Source organism: Aplidium turbinatum, chromosome 3, assembly GCF_918807975.1.
Source record: "Aplidium turbinatum chromosome 3, kaAplTurb1.1, whole genome shotgun sequence".
In the NCBI taxonomy this organism is placed as follows: Eukaryota; Metazoa; Chordata; class Ascidiacea; order Aplousobranchia; family Polyclinidae; genus Aplidium; species Aplidium turbinatum.
Window position 1 is genome coordinate 30,593,832 of NC_137474.1, and position 12,548 is coordinate 30,606,379.

General features: G+C 36.4%; 1 protein-coding gene across 2 annotated transcripts; it reads left to right on the plus strand.

The window, feature by feature from the left end:
- The first annotated feature begins 204 nt into the window (after positions 1-204).
- On the plus strand, positions 205-12,050 carry LOC145767107 (retinoschisin-like). 2 transcript variants are annotated; one of them, XM_082578863.1, is made up of 8 exons: positions 205-311; positions 2,494-2,717; positions 3,547-3,597; positions 6,205-6,408; positions 6,633-6,827; positions 8,170-8,328; positions 9,707-9,870; positions 10,589-12,050. In XM_082578863.1, exons 2-8 carry the CDS (start codon positions 2,534-2,536, stop codon positions 10,730-10,732), a joined length of 1,101 nt encoding a protein of 366 aa, XP_082434989.1. In that variant the 5' UTR covers positions 205-311; positions 2,494-2,533; the 3' UTR covers positions 10,733-12,050. The 2 variants fall into 2 exon arrangements, with proteins under 2 accessions (XP_082434989.1, XP_082434988.1); XM_082578862.1 differs by lacking the exon at positions 205-311 and adding an exon at positions 776-856.
- The last annotated feature ends 498 nt before the right edge of the window (positions 12,051-12,548 follow it).

Sequence of the window (12,548 nt, forward strand, 5' to 3'; positions counted from 1 at the left end):
CGTTGTGTAAAAGCACATCCTGGGAGATGAACTTTCGCCGCTTGATCTTAAGCCAGGATCGTAACTACTGAGCTAACGTTACCACTAATGCTTTTTTAGGTTAAATTAAAGCTAATTGCACCAATACTAACAGAAGTTCATTATATTGAATCATTATATTTATCAGAACAGCATACATTAATTCAACATCTGTACCCGTTGAATTAATGTATCAAATGACGGATTTTGCTGTCTAGGGACGCAGAGATATTATATTTTGTTACTGGAGAACTTTTATAACTTTTCAATAAATAATATAACTTGCTTAACAGGTAAGAGTTGACTAAAGTTGCTTTTGATTTCCTGGTACGGCAATAAATCTTTTTGGCACTTTTAAATTTATGCCAGAATGTTTTCAATATGGTTTTTAATATCGCTTTTATGACACGATCTTATAAACAAAATTCATTTTTTATTGTGTTTTCAATGAATATCTTAACAAGTTTTACTAAACATATTTATGAAATTGAAAGTTGTTGAAAAAAGTTGTTTTTGAAAACATAATTTTTCTCTTGACATTTTAATAACTCTCCAATGAAATAGAATTGTCTCATACATATTGTATAAGTTTTGCAGATAGGACAAGCCGTCTGAAATAAATTTTACATTGGTGTCAAGATATTGGTGTGAGATTTTGATCATTGAAAGCAAACAGAAAATGATTTTGCTTTTCCACTAGGCTCAAGCTTCATAAAATGGTTATCTTTCATTTTGGGATAAAATAAAATCATGTTATCAGAGCATAGTATTTACAAACTTGTGAAAATTACTACATTTCTAAAACAGAAAAGAAAATTTTGACCACCTTGCTGAAGAGGTATTTTTTTCAAAATGTTTGTACATTTTACAAATGTTGCATGCTTAGGAATGCTCAGCAGCTAAATCTAGACAGCGTATAGGCCTACTCATCAAGCCATATTTCAAACGATGGGTCAAATCGTTGTGGTCCATAATTAGTTTCATAAAAATACTAAATAAAAGAAAAATGTTTTCAATTTCGAAGTGCTATTATCTGGAAATGATTTGAATTTCTAGCAATCCTTTATGTTGCGAAACAAAATGGGGAAACGCAGAGCGCGTGTCACAAGAAAAGTGTGACTGTATTGCAATGGCCTCCCTTCTTTGAGTATTTAGACTCATGCCAGGTTTGATTAAAGGTGCATGTTAGTGTGAAAAAGGTTAATGTTTGGATACGAGGAGTGAAAGGATTACCATCTCTTGCGTTCAGTAGCATAGTCACGTTTTGAAAGATTGTTAAATCACTAAAATAAAGTTACTTTTGTTGACTCTGTTTGTCAGAAGCGTGCTAGATTTGATGGTGCAAAAGTTCCCGAAGGCCAATAATCCCTGAGAACCTGGTTTTGCGCAATACAAATTGTAGTGAATGTGGGGTTATTTAATGTTGTCGTTTTCATACAACGAAGCAACATGCAAGTTTAAGAAGTTCAGTAGTTCAAATCGCGCGATTCAAGTTATCTGTATTTCTAGTAGAAATTGAAACACACAAAACTGGTTGTAAAACACAGCTGTTAATGTGAACAATAGAAACTGACGTCTTGATTGCTATACCCAGGTCAAGGTGGATGAAAGAATAGTTATAAATGAGAGCTAAATATCACGTAGGTTGGAGTCACCCAGTTTTAACCTCAATCGGTTCTTTGTAAGTTCATAACCTAGTACGATTGCATAATTATACAAATATGTTGAGCTAAGCAAGCGCAACGTCTTCTTTGAAAACAATAGTTTTTAAAAATTGCTAGTAAAATGATATAATTTATGGTGTGTCTGCAGGCCAAAAATAAAGCATAGTTCAACAACAGGCGCTGGCCATATAAAAACGCATCAAGGAATGTGATTTGGCCGGCGGACCGGACTTTAGCCACTCCTGCTGTACGTCATGGAGCAGGCTGGCATGCCATTTGGATGAAAGGATTGTGTGTGGGTTTTTTTCACAAATTGGCTGATTTCATCTGTAATGCACTTGCACCAAGAAAATAAAAGTTTATATTTCCTTGACAAAATTTTATTTTTTTTAATTTTTGCCCAAAATAAAGTTAGTCTATAGGCTAACTATTTTCTTCACTCAAAATGAAATGAAAAAATAAATTTCTGTTATTTGTCATAAAATATATAATTCCAGTAAAACATTATGTTACCCAAATAATGTTTGCTTGTTTTCAAGCTTTTTTACTAAGCCAGATCAAAATTTTCTTGAAAGTCGCAGTGACAGGACATTAGAGAAGCGTGAGTTTTGATAAAAAAAAAATGGGCTTAGAAATGCACAAACGGTCATCAAAACGAAATTTAATTTGTCAAGACTTTATGTGCAATAATATCATGTCTACAATTCAATTTACTACATTTCCACTCACTCAATTTTCACAGAACGACCTAAGCCTTCATTTGCTTCTGTATGCGTGTCCAATTGTCCATTGTCCATTTTATTGTTTGCAGATACTGAGCTCGAATATCAAGATATTCGCCTTAGAACAATATGATCTCTGTGGTTACAAGATTATTGTTTCTGTGTTCTCTATTCTCCAAAGCATTTCCTGAAAATGAAATTTGCATTCCTGCTGGACAAAAAGGAGAACTAGGGCCACCTGGAAAGCCTGGAAATTGCGATTGTAATCTTTCATATGGAGGAGACATTCAGGCGCAGCTTGACGAATTAAACAGTGAGTTGTTCATTTTAAACGGTTTATTCGTAACTTCCTGTTATAAATATTTATTTTTTCAAAGATTTATTGATAAAATTTTATGAGGTTTCAAACAACGTTTGTTCTATAAATCGCCTGTTGTAAAATAATAACTACACTTAAGCTGATCACAAACTTCTCCAAGTGCTTCGTTTGTCTCGTTTGTTTTGTGAGATGTGTCAGACTATTTCCACGTTTCCTTTGTCTTACATTTTTGTGCACCTTAAAAACTTTTTATGAGGGGTCTCTTTGCATTCCAATAGTTATATCGATTATTACTAAGAATAAGAACCATTCAAACCTCTTATCCTGGCATTAATTTCCAAAGACCGACAAAATAAATTAGTTGTCAAATACAGTAAAATTTTAAATCTTTTCAGTGGACGACAATACTCATGAGAAGAGTAAGATAGTTTCAGCAAACGTTACAATTGAAAATGATATGTTTTTGGCTTTCCTAGCATAAAGCCTAACCACTTTTGATGCATAATCTTGATTGTTTTTTGGCTACACTTTAGTAGCATACAGTACATAATCAGGGCTATTGAGAGAGCAATTTGGGATGGATCGGTACCAATGAGATCCTCTTGCCCAAAATCAAGACACTTCTAAGAAAAACGAATTATAACCAAAGAATACACGTCATTTTCGTTAAGTTTCCAAGCCCTTTAACTTATCCCGGCCAGGGTCCAAATTACCCCTGGACCTCCCAATCAATCTTATAATTATTAGTAAATATCCGTAACTATCATTAAAGTTGTCATAATACTTTCAACTTAATTCTATTGTTTGATTTCTGTTTTGATAGAGACAGTGAACATTCTTCGAGGAAAGTTGGCTTATACCAAAACAAATCAAGGTGATCAGTGGTATAGTGATGCTATGTTTTATGTGAACGTATGTTTGCTCCTGTTTTTCATTTTTATAACACTTTGCATTTTTAGTAATGTTTGATATTAAGCTAATTAATTTTATTACACAGAAGATAAGCCTCATCACTTCAGTTTTTTGCATGCTCAAATTGATTGATTGAACATTTTTCCTTAGATTGAGAAAGCTTCTTTGAGAGCTTAATCCTGAAAACTTCCCATAGAATACTTGTAAAGGCTTTAAAGTTTAAACCACTGACGCAGGGCGGTTACCAAGTTTGACAGAGTGAAATTTCGATTGTTAAAAATGTTGTGGTTTTTGAATTATTCCATCCACTAGTAGCCACTAAATCGAGAGGCTATACTTGAAATGCGTTACTTAAGCGCACACCCGGAGAAAGGATCTAGCGCCTCTTGATCTGAAAACATAATTATTCAAATTAAATGGCTTATCAGAAGCAGTGATGTGTAAAACTTATCAAGTGTTTATGAAGATCGTCAAGGGTCTTCCTCTTACTTCTTTGCTTTCGCTTATCAACCTTGTCTACGTCGGATTGAGTTACACCAGTTTTTGCAATTTTTTGCAACTTCTGTTCGAGTGTAGGTTGGGATATTAGAAAACGATGACTACACATTCCTAGCAGCCTGTTTGTAACGTGCTTTGGTTTCCCATTTTTGCAAGAGACTTAAAAAAACACATCATAGACCAGTGCTCTTTAATCGTGTATACTTTATGCCCAAGCCTATACCAAATTATTAAGAGAGTATGTTAAACGTAGCTGAGGTAGGATTTGGAGTAGGCTGTACTAGTTGTCGGCAAACTGTGTGTCGCGACCTCAATTAGGGCCATTTGAAGTTTTTCTGGGCTCTCTTACATCTCTCGAATATTCATAAAAATGTAAGCCACTTTAATAATTTTATTTACCAGAGTGAATCGATATATCAGTAACCTTGGACAATTCAAGAGTCTGTCACTTTTCCAATCAACACAGGAAATATTTTTTGAGTGATTCCAGCAGTGTTCTAATAATGCTCAGAATAGATTGATTTGTTATCTTTAGACTGTGAAAGCTTCTTTGAGAGCTTAATCCTGGCAGTTTGGCATACTTGTATTAGAGGCTTTAAACCACTGACGAAGGCCCGGTCGCGAAATATTTTTTCCCACAAGATTTTTGTCTCATTTGCATATTTTGGTAAAAGTTTGTATTAAAACCGTGTGAATTCAGCGTTTTTTCGTTGGCACGGTTGGTTCAGTGGTTTCATCCTTGCCTAGAGATCGTGAGAACGAGGGTTCGACGAACTTTTTTTTTCTTTAAAATAATTTTCGCGGTGCACAAGAGCTTTTCAAAAAAGTAGGGTTAGGGAAAGCTTATATTTTATTATCATTGCACAATTTCATTGGCAAATAGTTATTTCGCAATCTGAATCAACCAATCTCTCAAAACACTTTCGGAAAATCTTACTTTTAGAGTGACTAGAATCAATGAGACAAAAATCTCGTGGGAAAAAAAATTTCGCGGCCCGGTCAACGTGTTTGACAGTGCTTGCGGCGCGGTGTATGCACGTCACTTATAAGGCAATGGAAATCAGACGAATTGAAGCGTTTTCTTGGTGACGATCAGACTTGGATCAATTACAATTGTAGCTGTAATTACATGTTGTAAATGTAAATTAATTACACATTTTCAAGTATTGAAATGAGAATTGTAATTGAGACTTTTTGTTGTTGTGTAATGTAATTGTAATTTCAAACATTTTTGTCTAACTTACAATTACATTTGGTAAAGTGCACGCATGAGATACTGTTATTGATGTTGAGTCGCTAGTTGGGGTTTAAAATGGATTTCTACATACGGGACACTGAGCAACGTTTTGTTGAGGGGTACACGTTTCACGTGGTAGTATAAGATGTAAAACCGTCTTTGATAAAATCAAACTGCAAAAATCATTGATAAACATAAATATTGAAACAGCTATTTTTGTAAACGAAATGTGTAATTAATTGAAAACTATGTAATTGATCCAACTCTGGTGATGGTATTGTCGCTTACGTCTTTCTGCAGCAACATGCTATGCGATTCTCAGCTTATATTTATTTCTGCAATACAAGTAGCCTACTATCTCAGCGAGAGATTTGTGATAAAAAGGATAAACACACCGGAAAGTATCTTATCGGTAATAATTCTGACCCAAGACACAATGATAGTGCTTCCATCAGCTAAGGTGGACACTGGACAGTTCAGTTTTGAATACAAATAGAGCATCATCCAATGATTATGCGGCATGCAAAAGTAAAATCAACTTCTTTATAAGGCAGTGTAGGCCTAATAAATCGATCAGTCTATTAAGGACCTGCATTTTCGTCATTATGTACCTTTGTTACAAGTCAAGAAGATTGTGTCGCATTTATCTTCAGTAATCTTTACTACAATCATGAGTTATGGCTACATCATTTTAAAAACAATCATAAAGTTGCCCGGTCCCAGTTCACTTGCCGTAGGTACATCATGATTATGAGTGTAGCCTATTTGCAAAATTTTCTTGTTTAGATTTTAAAGCAAAATTTTTTATCGAATGAAACCGTTTTTGTCTTGCAGATATCAAATGTGTTGTACCTGCACCCCCTATTTATGGAGTAATCTACTCCCGTTCTAACATCGCTTCATACGGTGAGAGAATAACCGTTCGGTGTCGAGAAGGATTCGAAATTGCTGGGAGAGAAGGGAGAAGGGGAGTCAAGGAAGTTATTCCGATTTGCCAGGGAAATGGGACATGGACCAAGCATATACCAATCTGCAGAGGTAAAGTACAATGAACAAAGTTGGTGACAAAATAACACAAAAGTACGCTTGGCAAGCAAACGCTTCATTAAACGCAGATAAACTCTATTTATATATAACAATCATTTTTTGTGTGGTATTTCAAACAGTTTTCGAAATCAATTTACAGAGGATAATAAATTTCACAAGCACTTACTACAACAGAAGTAGGATTCAATAAGATTTTTTTTTTAATTCTTCCTCAGCCATAACTTGCCCAGTTCCCGCCATCCCTCGTCTGGTGACGCTGTCCACAACCCAAAACAAAATGGACATCAATGCCAATATGACGTACAAGTGCCGCCCAGGCTATAAACTTCTTGGAACGGATGGAATTCAAGAAAGGAATGTTACTTGCAGGAAAAATGGCACATGGAGTGACGGCCCGCCAACATGTGAACGTAAGTGCGACACATATGCTTTTAAAATCTTTGTAGCTAGTTAAAACCTGTCAACAAATAAAAACATTCTCCGAAAAAATAATTCATCCTTTTCTTTCCTATGAGACAGGATTGTTCAAATTTCAGGGCAGGTGATGGAAAGCCAAGTGTGTGTAGCTTCAACCAGTGCTGTTTTACCCTGCATTCTATTTGGTGCCTTGTGAATGGGACATTCAAGAATGACATGGTCATCAGTGATCCTAGGCGAGTATTCGCAGGCCGATGAGGGAGCCAAACCCCACTTGTACGAGTTGGAATAGAAGCGGCGGACTCCTGTTCGGATTCTGTTAAGCTTAACCGAAGTCAACCGGGGCAGTCCATACCAAAGGGGGTGCTAGTGAGAGAGGTATTTAACCATAGTTTGGTGTCGGCGGCACACCATGCTGCATTCCAAGTGTCTTCCATGTAATGTGCTGCACTGATAGTATGATCGCTGAATGATTGTCGTAGTTTAGCGGCAGCTAATACAAAGGGGTGTCTTAAATAATCGCCGAGAGGGTTCCTAAGGTAGGACGTTGAGTTTTGAGTGACCAGGTGATTGGGATCTTCTTCCCGGCGAGCCAGATGTATAACGGCTTCCTTTTGGCGAAGTTCAGCCGATTGGAAGCCTGCAAGGAATCAGACAAGGGTGCACTATTCAGCAGTGGAGTAAACCAAAGCCAGAGTTGCAGTGTGGAAAGTGTCAATGTCCGCTTTTTGTGTAGAGACTGTAAATGGTAACGATATGTGAGTGACCTGTCAAGCGCAACCCCGAGGTAGGTTGGCTCTGGACAAGAAGGCAAAGTATTGCCGTTGATGGTCACGTTGAGCCTCCTTGTTGTTGAGATAGAAGGCTGCCATGACCGTTTAATTTCGCTGAGCTTCAGTTTTTATTGATAGAGTTATCCTGATATGGTCGTCATGTCTTGACTCAACGTCGTTTCTAATGATTGCCAGTCTTTCGCAGAGTGCAAAATGGTCAAGTCATCAGCGTATGCATATTTGTCAGATATAGGCTATGACATTGTTATGATGATAGTAATAGCATTCACTTAAAATAACGAATTTTTGAGCTGGATTTTACATAATTTCCGTTCTGTTTCCTAGGCTTGTCTTGGTCTCTATGAGATTTGGGGGTTCATTACAAACGATAATGAGTCGCCGCTGTTATGAGGAACGATTAAACGATTAGTTGTCAAATGTCTGTTATATGGCCGATAAATGACGAAATGCCTGTAGGTCTAGTTTATGGCATACACCTGAACCTAATCAAATTGACCGCTAAAATTTCTTCAAATTAATATTGAATTAATTTATTGTTTAGCTCTTCACTGCAGTGTCGGCTTGAAGGATGGCCGTGTCAGAGACGAACAGATAAGCGCATCGTCTTATTACAATTCTGATTGGCTGCCTCATTATGGAAGATTGGACAGACAACCACCGGAAAACAACAATGGAGGAACCTGGCTGGCAGGAAGGAACTGTAAGAAACGTTTATATTGGCAACATTTGAATTCAGTTTTATTCGTTTGTGCTATTGCAACGATGCAGAACCACCAGCTCAGTTGCCGAGTGGTTTTCGCTTTCCCCTCTAGTGCTGGTAGATCTGGGCGCGATTCCAGAATGGGTCAACAGAAGAATTTGAAACGGTGCCGATTGTAAAAATCAGCATAAATTAGAGAGGATAAGTTTGGTAATAATGTGCTGATATCGCAATTAAGCTATGATAAAAAAATAATAAAAAAAAGCTTTGTCTATAAAAAGATCTTTTAACAACCATGTAGAGCGACAACAAGCAAACCATAACATTGTTGTTACAAACGATTCAGAAGTTGAAGATTTCAAAGCTTAAAACAATAATAATTTAGTAGTAGGCCTAACAGCATTTTTATAAGTCCACAACAACAGTGCAAAAAATGCTTCTAGGTGCTTTACATGGTGATAGTGATAAAATAATACGGGAATACAATACTGTAATACAACCACTGTAACAAACAGATATCTCACCTATTGAAAAATCGTGATAGAAATTAGTAGCCTACTGGCCAACACTAAAGCTATCACCACTTATTGTGAGCGGGTTTAAAATCTGGTGTTTTATAACTTAGGTTAATGGAGCACCCATTAAGTGTGGAGAAACTGGGACGTTACTTCCTACTTAAAAAGTTATATAACAATTGATTGAACATCTAGCAAAAGTTTTCTTTGTTGTTGACAAATAGTGGCCTAAAACCAAATCAACAAGTTTGTCAGAAGCAGATTTGCCAAAATTCAAGCGAAAACAAAGTGCAGACTGCAACTTAATTGCTTTTGTATTTCACTGTTTATCTGCATTCTGCAGCTTCAAGTTTTTGTAGTTTTAAGCCTACTCATGCTTTATTGATGCCAACTTTGTGCTAAATTTTGTTTTTAACTCTTGTTCTCGCGAGTGCTGATAGCGTCAACAATGACAACAGTCGTTTGTTTTGCCCCAATTGTGATCGTATTGGGAGTTACGGATGCTAACATAAAATTATTGTTATTTTATTAAAAGTACAGTCGTTGCGTCACTGCTGCTCTCATGCCTTTAAAGCGTCTCAGTCAAGAAGCAGCATCTTGTGTTCGATATTAGTGCAACGCTCTCACGATCAATCACGCAGCAGCCATTTCTGCTCTATTTCACCATATCGCGATTCTCGTTTCAATTTTGCTGAATCGATGAAACAAAATCCATTGATGCGAGTTGACACTTGAGGATTTCTGTGTTTTACAGCCTAAGGCTATAAGTTAAAGTTGTCAAAACTAACAGCTACCACAAACACTTAAACGTTTCATTTACTCATACGACAATAACATTCTTTTCAACAATATATTTTTTGAAGTTCGAAACGAATGGTTGATGGTCGACCTCATTCACCCCACTTTTGTAACCGGGGTGGTCACCCAAGGTTATCCAGGAGCATTGTGGTGGGTAACGGGGTACAAAATATCCTACGGCAATTCAACGGAAGAGATGCAGAACATTCAGCATGACGGAAAAATTAAAGTTAGTAGAAGCATGCAATATAAGTTACTATATTGATTTCTATAACCCACTGTCTAACTCTAATGTCTTGTAATCGGCGATAACAAAAAAATCCTCAACTTGTTTGTGGCGACGACTCCTTATGAGTGCAAAAATTCAACCGAGTAACAGTTTTTCTAAATTGCCAGAAATTGTTTGTTATCTTGACTTTACCAATTAGACAATAAGAAAGAATCACCTTATGTAGTTATAGTGCAGTTGATATACTGCTTATGTTTAGCTAAAAGTTACTTCGTGATTTTTATATAATAGTTTTTAGACCCACCTCAATGTTATGGATTGATTGATTTTTTTAAATATCATCCTTAGACTGCGAAAGCCTCTAAGCTATAATAATTTCTACTTGGCATAGCATGGCATTCCATCACCATTCGTTGCAAACGTAATGTAAATGCCATGAAGGCAACATAAATGCCATCTTTGCTACTACTGGCACTTTTTGACATCAAAGCTTGCTACACCATTACACCCAGTGGGGAAACGTAATAAATGAATCTAGCTCAGCTGCAATTGATTGCACAATGAAAAATAAAATAAACCGAACTGAATTGATATAAGAGCAACTCCACTTTTCACAATGGTTAATTTTGATCTCGAGCCAGTATAGCCTGCTACAAAAATCTATAACTACATTTTCTAATACTATTCAGGTTATAACTCGCCCCTTTTTATTTTCAAGATATTTGGAGCGAACCCTTATGATGGTGACGGGCATTCCACGAACAAGTTCAGAAATCCGGTTACAGCTAGATATTTCAAGCTGACAGTGGACAGCTTCATCAACAGCAGTCCTACCCTTCGCATGGAATATCTAACTTGTTAACTTCAAAGTCTATGAAACAAAGCAGCAGTTACTATTTATACAAATTGTAACCACAAAGCCTTCAAAAATATAACAAGACTTAGAATTAGATCACAGCTCACAGGTGGTGGGTTGTTGCATGGTTGTTGATATTATTAGCTCAGAGTCAGTACCTGTTTGTAACCTACTACTCTTCATTACATTACGTATCAGGGTTATTTTTATTGCCGTATGCACTCAATATTATGTATACAGTATACAATGTATTCAACATCATATGTTTCATGTTTTTGCATGTATATAATATAATCAATGTGTTTAAGGAATGAGTTCATCTAATTTCAGTCAAATAAATTCTATCACGCCTGATCACTTTGTTGTGATTGGATTGATGACGTTTACCAAACTATTGTACATATTCAGTTTCTAAATGCAATAAAAAAGAACAAAAGCAAAATATTAGCGCACTCCACTTGTCATTTATCGAAGGATATCTACTTAAAATTTCAGCATTACAAATTAATTACCGGCTTGGTGGCTTAGTGGTTAGAACGTCCGCCTCTGAAAGGGTAGGAATGGGTTCGACATCCAGTTCCGTAATTAAAAACTTATTAAGCGTGGTAGCCTACTGAATCGTGTTGCTGTTTGGCGCTCAGCAAAGGAATAGATTCATAGAGTATCATGTAGCATCATGTAGTATATTTGCCACACATACCTGTAGGCTGTATATATAAAGGCATACAAAATCACAGACTATTATTACATGAAGTAGCCTGACGGCACATGAATAAGATATAAAATGCAATGGAAAAAAGTTTTCTTGGTGGAGTATGGAATATTTTGAGTGAAAACAATGGCACCGAAAATTTTTAATATAAAAAATAATCTAGCATCTCTTTCATTTTGTTACAGCTTACATGTTGCAGTGTTATGCAAAGTTTTGAGGTCACTTCTGATATTTAGAAGCACTGTCTTAATGAGGAAGCACTTGACAGATGGTTGCTGTTTAGCTGTGTATAATGTATATCACAATATCATGTTGTTGGTTTTGAAATGCATTGTCAGCAAAGCGTCAGATTCTTCATTGACATAGAACTGGAACTTCGAAAAATCATTTTCTTCTTTGTTTTAGTGACCTTTTTTGGCTATAGCAATTACTTCGAATCGAACAAAACGTAAATTAACATTTCCCTCAAACAACCACTTTATCTGGCACATATCTTTACCAGAACTGGTCAGATCCGTACCCGATCTAATGAAGATGTGTACCAGATGAAGTGGTTGTCTGTGATCGTCTGTGCACAGTTGAAAGTAACCTCTGTCAGTAAGTAAATATATCATATTCAGTCTTTCCGACCCAACAGCATTTTTTGTTTGTGGATGCCTTGCGGAATAAGAATACAGTCTATGGGAGTTTTTAAACCATTGCCGCACAGTTCCCATAAACGCGCTGGTACAGCCATCTTCTGAAATCTTTGCCAATAGTTTTACAATCTCTACAAATAAATTTTTCGATTTTCAGAGATCGATTGCTATTGGAAAATGTTGGCTTTCAATCTCAGTAAGCTTGAATTGAAGGAAATATGCGTCTCCCACGTCTCCATGATGACACTGATGTTGCTATAATCTTCCAGTAACCTATCCAACAACTCTATGACAAATTAATGCTACTGCAGACCAACGAAGAGTAACATTTGTTTTCATTAGTTTTGGTGGATAAGATAAACAGGAATACGTTCGTCCTCTGGCTTGCTCTCGTCCTCCCAACCAATCTTTATTTTCAACTCCTATGAAACAAACAGGAAACTTTTAAATTTATTTGCGCATAAAATTTCAG